An 11,952-nucleotide genomic window follows, 5' to 3' on the forward strand; every position below is an offset into this window, starting at 1 on the left:
AAAAGATGTTACGCCCATCTGTATCTATGATGTAGTTACTAGTATCTCAAATCAAAACATTTTAGATTACGAAGATTTAAGATGTCCCCTACTTTTTCAGAACCTATTGACAGGATGAAGATCTAACAAATATAATAAAAAAATCGGCTAAAATACAACATAGCAAAATTCCATGTAGATTTCTTCAGAAAATGCACTATTTCAGAGCTACCTCCCCTTAAAATGTCAATTTTAAAACATTAAAAATCAAGCAAAACATAATCTACACTTGTAAAAATATTAATATTTATAAGTTATAATCTTATAAATGTGTTCTTTCAAATGCAAATTGATATTAGATTTTTGCATCCCTGCATCAAATTTTGCTAACTTGATTGAAAATCTGAACCTTAGATTCTATGTTTTTTACAATCCAAGATGGCGAAAGACATCCATACAACCTTGAATGAACTGTTGATATATTTTTAATCAAAATACGCAATGATTTATTGAGTTTTATATCTACACTAGAAACATTTACTTAATACTTATAGTTCTATTCAAGCGATGACCAATACTTACAATAAATCAATACGAAAATTGGTTTATGTTACATAGCTTGCTTTTCCCGTCGTTAACATATAATGTTCTACATAGGCAGAGGATGGGCTACTTCTGTTAAACTGTGTTTGCTTCATGATTAAGCACGCGATATTAACGAAAGAAGGTACAAGGAACGATGGGTGTTCGAAATAACATTATGCCAAAGTAGAGTACAAGTTGTCATGTGAACCAGCCCTTTACAAATAAAATCTTTTTTTATAACTCAATGTGACGGTGTATAATAAAGCAATTGTAAATGTATTTGTAATATAATGTGATGCTGCAAGTAGGTTTTAAAAGTTTGAGTAGTACCAATGAGGAATTTTTCTACTGAAAAAAGTCAAACAAAATATATGAAAGAGATACTCATAAAAATCATGAAGTGACAGATGACCTTTGTTCAGCAGGCGTATTGATTACAACACACGACGTGTCAATGTCAAATAAACGCATGACACCTTATTTGTATGCTGGCATATTAAACATAAACAACACAATCACATTGACTTACGCAATTGATCTATTAGATTTTATTTCATTTAAGTAAAGTTACACAACTATGTGTTGACAGATAAAAGGACCTTTAATATAATAATTGTTCGTGAAAGGAAAAGTACGAACAACTGTTCTAGTGAGCTTGAGAATGACCTTATATTTAATACTATCAAGTGACTATAAAGTTTAGTAAAGACATTACCAACAGTTATGTCACAATATACTATTCTTTATCTACTAGTATTACTTTTTATATTGCATCTTGCGACTTCTGAATATCTGTGCTATGGAAAATATCGTTTTTGTGACATCCAGCCTTGGCAATCATGGACACGATGTAGCACAAAATGTGGAAATGGAACCCAATGGAGAAATAAACCCGTGTGTTGTGATCCTAATGTTATTGTACCATTCGATTTAGGACGATGCATACATCATTGTAAAATAGATACAAATCAAATACAAGAAGTCAGAAAATGTGGCGTATGTAATAACGGAACATACAACTATATTCAAAATAAATGCGATTGTTTACCTAAATATTCTGGTTTCTGTTGTGATCAAGGTAGGATCAAATGAACATGAGTAATGAATTGATAATTTTAGTTATGATACTGTTAAGGAAAACATTGATATTAATTTCAAATCCACTACTCTGCGTAGGTTTCCGATTCCGTGATATTTCTTAAACACCACTGCTTATATCATGTAGTGACAGTGTATTTGCTAGATAATTTCAGTTCTGTAATTGATACCACATATCAACTATTGTTGATAGAATCATGATGGTTCTTGCTTTGACATGTGCTTAATGAAAAAACATGGCGGACATTGTTTAAGAGGCGATGTATATGTGAAGCTGGGAAGAGTAACATTGTCAGGTCTATTAGTTGTCTGCTTGCTAGTGAATATTGCAATCAATATTCAACCAGTTATGAAAGTAAAGTTGATAGTGAATATTTTAATTAGTAAACTTCTGCGTACAGGATATAAAAAAGAAGATGTAGTATGATTGCCAAAGAGACAACTGTCCACAAGAGACCAATAGAATAAATAGACAGCTATCTCACAAGCAAAAAACCCCTAACTGTAAAAATATAAGGACATACACGACAGGCACGGGGACACTGAATCCACACAGCACGAGTAACAAACCCTGCAGAAATTATAAAAAAAGAAGATGTGGTATGATTGCCAATGAGACAACTGTCCACAAGAGACCAATAGAATAAGTAGACAGCTATCTCACAAGCAAAAAACCCCTAACTGTAAAGGATAAATGTTTTTACACATGTCATTCGCGTCGTTGTGATTTCATTTAAAATCTAAGAAATGAAAAATAGCCATACCGTAAGCACACTAATACTAATATATAACGTCACAACGCATGCGAAAACATTTCTATGTCCGAAGTGACATTATTCTAATTCGACTCACCTTCCTCGCAGAACTCTTCTCATGCAATCGTCAACCAATCAGCATATTTAATATTCAAAAACTATTATAGCTTTAAACCTAAGACAAGTTCTTGAAATCAGGGCTTCTTACAAAAAGACTACAGTGTTTACATTTCTGCTTTAATAAGTACCTCAATTATTATTTGCGCAATGCGCTGAACATTACGATTCAGACCTTTGCTAATCTCCGCCGAATGACGTAAACACATATTTGATTAACAGGTCTAACTCATACTATGCAGAACAGATGTTTTGATTCACCACCAGTCCATAAAAGTCTTTGCCCGAATTATTTCATTTAAAATGTTTAAGGTATAAGCTAGAGGAGATAAATCCATTTTTTTTATTTATAGGATTTCGCTATATTTTTCTATAAATAAACTTAATCATATACTAATAGTAAAATAAAATTAAAACATGGAGTCTCATTAAAGCTGACAATCAGCGTACCATAGAAGCACGCATTTTTGTTAAGGTCTTTTTTGTCTGTTGATCTAATGGAAGAAATAGAGGTAATATCGAAATAAATAAAAAAATTTTTTTTTTAGAGAAATCGCTTAAATTTTACAATTTAGTTTAGTTTTAGTAAAGCTTATACCGCAGTCCCACTAGGCCACGATCGCACTACGATCTGTGAAAAAAACGCAAATTTTGATGATCGTAGTACGATCGTGTAGATCGCAGTAAGGTCGTATCAAGGTCGTGGTGAGATCTTCAAGATCGTGATGAGCGTGACCAACTTTGAACATGTTCAAAACAATCGTGGTGCGGTCGTGGCGAAATCAGGTCGTAGTAGAAGCGTAGTGAGAGCGCACATAGATCGTAGTAAGATCGCAAAGGTCGCCGTACCATCGTAGCGTTATTTTATTCGGAGAGACTGCTCTACGATCTCACAGCGACGTTATTACGACCTCTCTACCACCATCACGTTCTCGCCGCGACCCAACAACATTTTCATTACGACTATACCACGCTGTTAACGACCATAGTACGATCTTAGCACGCCCTTGCCGTCCTCATCTCGCTCCTCTTACGACCTGACTACGTTCATACTACGACCATCATTCTCATTGTCAATGATTAAATCTCGCCAGGTTTTGTTTGTCTGTATGCGATTAGGACTTCTTGTCCATTTACTCTAACGACTTAACCATGATTCTCGTTTTTATATAGATTAGATCGTTGGTTTTCCCGTTTGAATGGTTTTACACTGGTATTTTTTGGGGCCCTTATAGCTTGCTGTTCGATGTGAGCCAAGGCTCCGTGTTGAAGGCCGTACCTTGGCCTATAATAGTTTACTTTTATAAATTGTTACTTTGATGGAGAGTTGTCTCATTGGCACTCATACCACATCTTCCTATATCTATTGACACATCTGTGTCATCTCTGCTATCGTTCACTAAAATATCGTCATTTGAACTTTATAGACCAGCAATAGGTTGTAATTTCGGTCGGATTGGTCGGTCCGACATCTCTGCTTGATCAGGATTCGTTACTTTGCTCCCTCTGCCTCTACATCAACTCTTACCACCACGCCCACGTGGTCTAGTAGATTTTGGTGGCATGACTGTATTGTTTCCGAGAAATATACGTATTAATCAGCAATAGAAGGAATGGAACTGTATTGATATGGAACACGATGTTGACGGTATTGCTGAGAGCGTAGTAATATCGCGATATGAACATAGTATAATCGTAGTAAGAACTATAATTGCTATAATCGCAATAGAAGCGTGGTACGATCGTGTTGCAATCGGATAACTGGTGGTATGGTCGTAGTGATAACGTGATGAGTGTAGAAAGATCTTAATAAGCGTAGTGAGGTCGCAGAATAAGTCCGATGAGAACGTGGTATAATCGTAGCGGGATCGTTGTAGAAGCGTAATGAGGACGTACATGTAGTAGCATCGTGAAAGCAACGAAAATTTACATTTTCATGCCGCTCATACCGCGACCTCACCACGATCTGAATTTATTTTAGATCGCGGTGAGCGTGGTGCGATCGTGGTCTAGTGGGACTGGGGCTTTAACATGAAAAAAATAATAAAAAATATGTCACCGATGAGTGGAAAAAAGTATTACAGTTTTAATGCCAACAAAAATAGCATTTTTGCATCGAAGGGAGATAATTTGGAGTTTTTCAATGATAAAAACAATTTTAAAGTCATCTGGCGCCAAAACGAATTGATTTTTTTGGTTGATTTTTGTACCATATCATAAAGTAACAACTAATAGTGCGATCATAAAATTTTGTAATGAAACAAAAAATGTTTTTTGCTGAAATTTTTCCTCGAGCCTCCTTAAACTATACTAGTCAACATAAGAGTTGATACACGACTTTGAAATAAAATTTATCAAAAAGTGTTACATATAAAACAAAATGATATACACTATTTTAGAAACCTTTCATTTGCAATGTAAGCACATGTGATAATGAAAATCAAAACTTTTCAGAAAGTATCTAAATTCCGTTTAAACGATCATAGGGTGTAAATTAGTTTTGCGGAAAGTTGAATAAAAAATCGACACATAATTTTCTAAGTACTAAATAAAATTTCAAATTTGATAAAAATATTCAATATGCTAAGCACGTTATGTTCATGTTGTAACTAATGGGTTGAAATATTGTTTTTTTAAATTTTTTGGGAAACAAAGTGTTTTTTGAAATCTCAAAAATTGCAAAATTTTTTATTTTATTTTCGTCTCAAATCAATGCTTTAGATATGAAAACAACACACAGTAAATTTGGAACCTTTCGGATTAGTTTTAAGATTGTTACCGCTTTTTGAATATCACTTTACACATACTGTCTATGGTAAATCAGTTGATAATGTATACATTTTAACGATTTCTCGTGGGGCCGAACTTTGCTTAACTAATAAACGAAGAAACTGTATTATTTTTAAAAACAAATTGATGGCAAACACTGTCTTTACCTTTAATTGAGAGGTTGGCATCATTAGTTGGAACTTCTGGGTTTTTTAAATTGTCGTTTTATGTAAATTTTGTAAAAAAAAAAAATCGCGAAAAAACGGATTTATATTTCCATAATGATTAAGTATTACTTCCTTCAATATTGGTCCAATGAACGGAAAACTTTATCTTTAATTTGAAAAAAAGTCTTGTATCGTTTCTTTTGTTGACTAGTATATAGTAGTCAAAATAATTATCAATCAATAATTAGAAGAATCTATTAAAAACGCCATTAAAAATTTGCGCTTTGAATTTCAACTTTGCCATTCTTTTTTGTCCAGTTGTAAATACATATTGCATGCATATTTTGGGTTGTTTATTGTTAATTATGTATGATTAATATTTAAACATACTTAGTACTAGAACGACAAGCTTATTTAGATGTTAAACGTGCAATATAAGGTATGTTTCATAACTTTTCCCTGGCACATTTTTCTTATTTTACGGGTAATTATTTATATATTTAAACACGTGCCATATCTCCAGCATTATCATTATTATTATCAGTATTTATTGTCAAACCAAACAATATTGATATTGATGTTGATAATAATTAAATGTTATTAACTGTGCTTATGTATTTTATATTTTAGTTGCTCCAACAACTAAATTTGTACCAAGAACAAAAGCTAGAACAATTGCGCCAACAGCTAAACCGACTACAACTCCTAAACCGACTACACCGAAACCGACGACTACGCCTAAACCGACGACTACACACCAACCGACGACTACACCTAAACCGACGACTACACACAAACCGACAACTACACACAAACCGACGACTACACCTAAACCGACGACTACACACAAACCGACGACTACGCCTAAACCGACTACACCGAAACCGACGACTACACCTAAACCGACGACTACACACCAACCGACGACTACACCTAAACCGACGACTACACACAAACCGACAACTACACACACACCGACGACTACACCTAAACCGACGACTACACACAAACCGACGACTACACCTAAACCGACGACTACACACAAACCGACGACTACGCCTAAACCGACGATTACACACAAACCAACGACTTCACATAAACCTATAACTACAACCAAGCCGACTACACCAACGGTTAAATCGACAACTAAAACTGTAAAACCTATCACCAAAATTGCTACTCCAAAAACCAACCTAATGATATCAACAACTACTTCGAATCCACCAAGAACCAAAGCAGCAAGTACCCAAAGGAATGTTCATAAAGCGTCGACAGCTTCGATTTCAAAATTACTTCCTGGTAATACGATCACAAAATTGATAAATAAACCGACCATTGTAAAACCGATTCAAGGTCGTTCGTCAAGTAAATCAAGAGCACCAGTTAGGATTACAATAAACGGAAAACCAACTGTGAAGTCAAATCTTGGAGGTAATGGAGGAACAAAAAACAGTCAGATATTAAACAATGGTAATATGTTTATAGGAGCACACCAGGGAATAAATCGTGGTACAACAATACAAAGATCTGGTGGGAATACTATGCAAGGAAACAGTTTAAGACCATTGAAAACAAACGTTCTGTCGATACATCAAGCACAAAATGGGGGCCATCAAACTATTAATGGTGCAAATTCAAAGACAAAAAATAATAGTCCAACGTATTTTCCCCAAGGTGGTAATGGAAATCATGGTATGTATGTGCTTTTTTTGGTGTTTATACTTAATAAATTAAATAATGATCGATAAATACAATTAATAATAATAATAATAGCAATATCAACACATAGCAAAATAGCAGCAACTTTTGCTTATATGAAACATTATTTGAAGCTAACACTCAACCTATGTACAACTTAAAGACTATGAATTATTTATGAAGATTTTATACCTTTTTCTCTATCTGCTTTTTCATTTTTTTTGTTTATCAACGTGTGATTCACGCGATCTCAGTCCCTTAGCATTAAAATCATTTTCAGCATAACATTTCTTTACTTTGCTTTGGCTTAATTGTCAGGTCAAGAACAAAAGGCGCGACAATGTATAATGACGTCACAAAGAAAGATCACAATGGTTTTACTCATCATTGAAAGAAAAGTATTCTTCTTATCGTTAAAAAAATCATTACAGAAGCAGACCAAGTGGGGACTCCCGTGCAACACTACATTTCTTTATTCTATGCAGTTTACTTATTTTGAAATCGCGAGGAGGAATGTCATGTTATGCAGCATACAAATGTATAGATAAAGGCAACAGTAGTATACCGCTGTTCGAAATTCATAAATCGATAGAGAAAAAACAAACCGGGTTGCAAACTAAAACTGAGGGAAACGTATCAAATATAAGAGAACTACAACACAACAGAAACACAACAACAAAATGTAACACACACAGAAACGAACTATAATGTAACAATGGCCATTTTCCTGACTTGGTACAGGGCATTTTATGAAAAAATAGTGGGTTGAACCTGGTTTTGTGGCATACCAAACCCATATAAACCCAAACCCAAATGCCATATAAAAGGACGCGTAGGAAATAACACGAATAGAACGCGATGTATTTTGTTCTCAATGATTTTTTCTCATTCTATTGATGTTTTTGACTAATATAAATTTACCTTTTATTATTAAATTTTGAAAATAGGCTCAGGCAACATTTCCTACAATTCACCCAACGGAAATGGGAATATGAATATGATGTCTAGTTGTCTTGGTGATCCATGTCAACACGGAACTTGTCTTCCCATGAGTAACCAGCATTTATGTTTTTGTGATCCTGGTTACGAAGGGAGGAACTGTCAAATTGGTAAGTTTATAACAGATAATATATTTTGTTCATTTCATCAAACGTCTTATAGATTTCTGAAATCAAAATATTAAATTTAATGCTATTTGAAACAGACTTTGAAATGATATAACCAAATCTATACGTACATCCAACAAAGATATCACAGCTTTTAATAAGGGAAAATTTTCTTATCCATCGTGCAAGTTTATTTTCCAAAACTTTAAAATCTATTAAGGTTGTTTGAAGTCCAGCTTTTTTACAAACTAAGACCCCATTATTTAAAATCATTGGTTAATGTTGCTTATTTTTTTTGTCTTACATTAAGAAGGTAATCTTCATACAACTATTAATTTTGAAAAGCTATCACATTTTATGACAAATCTTCCCAATGGAGGCTTTCCTTCACAGGAAGATTAAGATGTTCATAAGAACCTATTACTTTTAAAATTATTGATTAATGTTGCTTTTAAAATTGTTTGTCTTAAATTAAGAATAATCATATGTATCAATACTCTTTAATGTTAAGCGTTGCCTTATATAGTGATAGAATGTTTTATACTTGAGAAATAAAAATAACAAAATTTAGGGTAAACCCTATTGTAATTCCCATACTTATCAAATGGGTACATTGTAACAAATTATAATGATTCTTTGTTCCAAATACTTCAAATGCATCTGATCATTTGGATCATGCCGCGCTGGTCGTTTTCGGTTACTCAGTCATTATGAAACGATATTAATAATCCAGTTATTATGAATATTGCGTATAAAGTTAATCATAAATGAATATGAAATGATATTAAATTTAGTCTATATAGAATCGACAAATCTACTCCATTGGAAATTATCAATGGCATAGGTCACGTGCTCTTCACTCTTCATGCATGAGGCAACTTAATTAAGGTGCACGTGGAAAAAAAGTTTTGTGTGTATAAAACCAATTTATTTATAAGTTAACCTATATAAATAACCCTGTATTTCAATGAATACTTTTGTAAGAAGTTCAAAATATACGACAAGGCTGAGGACGCTTAAACTTTGAAATTCCCTTAAAATTCAATTTTATCCAGGTAATACATGTTTTTTTTAATATAGTTCTTTAAAACGATGCGAAAATTTCAATCAGCTTTTCGTGTTAATGAAAAACTCAAAGAACATTATCTGAAATCATGATTTCTATTGACAGATACAGATGATTGTGAAAATGATCCATGTCAGTATGGACAGTGTATCGACAAAGTAAAAGACTTCCATTGTGAATGTAATGTCTTCTTTCAAGGGAAAAAATGCACCAAGTGTAAGTGTATTCAAATGAACAAAAAATCCACAAAGTATCAAGAAACATGATAATTTTACATATTTAAAATGCACTTGTACGAAATGAGTTGACTGTCTGAATAATGGCTTTTTATGCTTGTTAGATTTACACAATGCGTAAACAATCTGTGCTGTGAATCTTAAAAGAGATCCTTAGCGCGTGTCTGGAATAATTAATGAATGGAATTTATAGTTTTGAATTGATACGATATTGTATAGATATTTCAGAGAAGAAACAAAAATATTACAAAAATACCTAACTTCACGATATATCAAACATCGGAACGAATGGGAAACAACTGTCAAATGCCTGACTTGGTACACGCATTTTTCCTGTTAAAATGAAAACTAAGAATTTGTGAAGTATACAAGTAGTTTACAAAATGTACCCAATTACTTGAATTTGGAACATTAATCTTGGATTAGAAGTAGAAAAGATTTTACACATATTGATACTGTTAATATTATACATATTTGTGTTGTAGTGAAGACATGGGCTATTGTTTTCATGGCCTTGTCAGCTTTGGCTTTGTGTCTGACATGTTGTTGTTGTTTCTGGTGCGTTTCAACGTAAGTACACTGTAAACCTACAAAAGTTTATAGATTTTGTGTCATATGCATTTTATCATTTCAAATGAAAGCAATTTTCAATTTAATTAAAAAGTATTTTACACGTGTACATGTATTAATTCATTTTCATAAAACATATGAATTTTACAGTTGTGATACAGATTATGTTATCATTAATGTCAAAACTTAATGAATTTTCGGTCGATAGACAAAACAAGTAATGTCACATGTAATTAATCTTGTGAATTAAAAAAATAAATATTCCCATAATAAAACATACCAATGCCATGCCAATGAAAGTAGCCAAAGACATGACGGTGATATAATCTGAAGACTAATTTAGGAAGATCTTTTGACTTTGATGACACATGTCTTAGGGTGAGAAACAAAACTATCGCAGTACAGTTTTTTTTCCTATGATGATATTAAGATTAGTATAACCAAAATAGAGAAAGGAAATGAGGATGTGTCAAAGTGACAACAACCCGACCAAAGAGTAAAAACCGTATAAATAACAAAAACATTCTAAAAAAATATGAGAAGAAAAATAATAAGAGGTTATAGGTGTGCTGTAAGTCTAATGAATAAAATATTAGACCTATGATCAAATCGTTTTATTAACTTATTTTACACGTTTTTATTGAAACAAAAAATGTAAGAAAAAGGTTCAAAAACACATTTATGATGTAATTGTTTCAGCGACAGGGTCGAAATCTAAAATGAAATAATTAAAAAAAAAACATTTAATATGCCTTGTTTTTCGAATACAGAAATTTTAACTCTGCTGATAGTATACAATGATAGAGGTATAAGTATTTACAGTTTTTAAATCGACTTATGTTATAAACTTTGCTTATTGTTGAAGGCCGAACGGGGGCCTTTACTTGTTAACATCTTTGTGATTTGTTCTCTTGTGGAAAGTTTTCTTGTTCACAGCACAGCAAGCTATAAAGGAACCTAAAATTACTAGTGTTAAACCATTTAAATGGGAAAAAGCAACTATATAAAAACAAGAAACAAGAAAGACTAAGTCTTAAGAATTACGTCAACAAACGACAACCAATGGGAATCAGATTACTGGAGGTGCAAACTATTGCAGCGGGTTTAAACGTTTTAAATGTACATGTAAACATACATGTACTTCAATACAATTGTTTTGAACGTATAGAATAAGATGGATCACTCATTTCAAATTATTTTTAGATGTATGAAGAAAGATGCCGAAAAAGGCAAAATTGGGCCAGTAGTAGAACCATTACCAGAAAAACCTATGCCAAGACCATCGCCAATCGGAAAACCAAACGCATGGTTACGATGACAGGCTTATTTTTTCAAAATATTTTAGTTTTAGTCTTCAAAATTTATTCTTTTTTGCAATCAAATCAAAACATATACTTTTGTGTGAGGTAAAGAATTGGTTCTTGATTACTGTTTAATTTATATGTGATTTTAAAATAATAAAAAGAGTGCCCTATGTATAATTGTGCATTATCATTCTGTATTTTTGTTCGCCTCATGTTCAATTGCAGGTTTAATATATTTGAAACAGTATAAAAAAAACAAGAATGTGTCCCCAGTAATAATTATAGACAAAATTGCACATAGCATTTCATTGCATATCAGAAAATAACCATCACGGAAAGTTCACCTAGCAATTTTTCACCCCATTATGTCATGTGTACAACCTTTAAGACTCTTTCATTTTGCAATAGTATTAAAACATTTGACTTTTCTACAATTTACGCAAGTATTTCCAATTCTAAACCAAAAGACAAGTTGACAGAGATGATATTACTTTGTTTCATT

General features: G+C 32.8%; 1 protein-coding gene across 3 annotated transcripts in view; it reads left to right on the forward strand.

Annotated features, from left to right (window-relative positions):
- LOC139495476 (uncharacterized protein DDB_G0290587-like) overlaps positions 1 to 11,632 on the forward strand; it is a 49,588-nt gene extending 37,956 nt beyond the window's left edge. For 2 of the 3 annotated variants that reach the window (XM_071283765.1, XM_071283762.1), the window contains exons 2-6: positions 6,101 to 7,162; positions 8,116 to 8,277; positions 9,446 to 9,556; positions 10,062 to 10,146; positions 11,350 to 11,632. In XM_071283765.1, coding sequence (XP_071139866.1) covers positions 6,101 to 7,162; positions 8,116 to 8,277; positions 9,446 to 9,556; positions 10,062 to 10,146; positions 11,350 to 11,464 — 1,535 coding nt within the window. In that variant the 3' untranslated portion in view covers positions 11,465 to 11,632. Of the gene's footprint in view, positions 1 to 1,148; positions 1,643 to 6,100; positions 7,163 to 8,115; positions 8,278 to 9,445; positions 9,557 to 10,061; positions 10,147 to 11,349 lie in introns of those variants that run through there. The other variant, XM_071283756.1, reaches the window with a different exon arrangement.
- The last annotated feature ends 320 nt before the right edge of the window (positions 11,633 to 11,952 follow it).

The sequence above is a fragment of the Mytilus edulis genome, chromosome 1, assembly GCF_963676685.1.
Source record: "Mytilus edulis chromosome 1, xbMytEdul2.2, whole genome shotgun sequence".
Classification (NCBI taxonomy): Eukaryota; Metazoa; Mollusca; class Bivalvia; order Mytilida; family Mytilidae; genus Mytilus; species Mytilus edulis.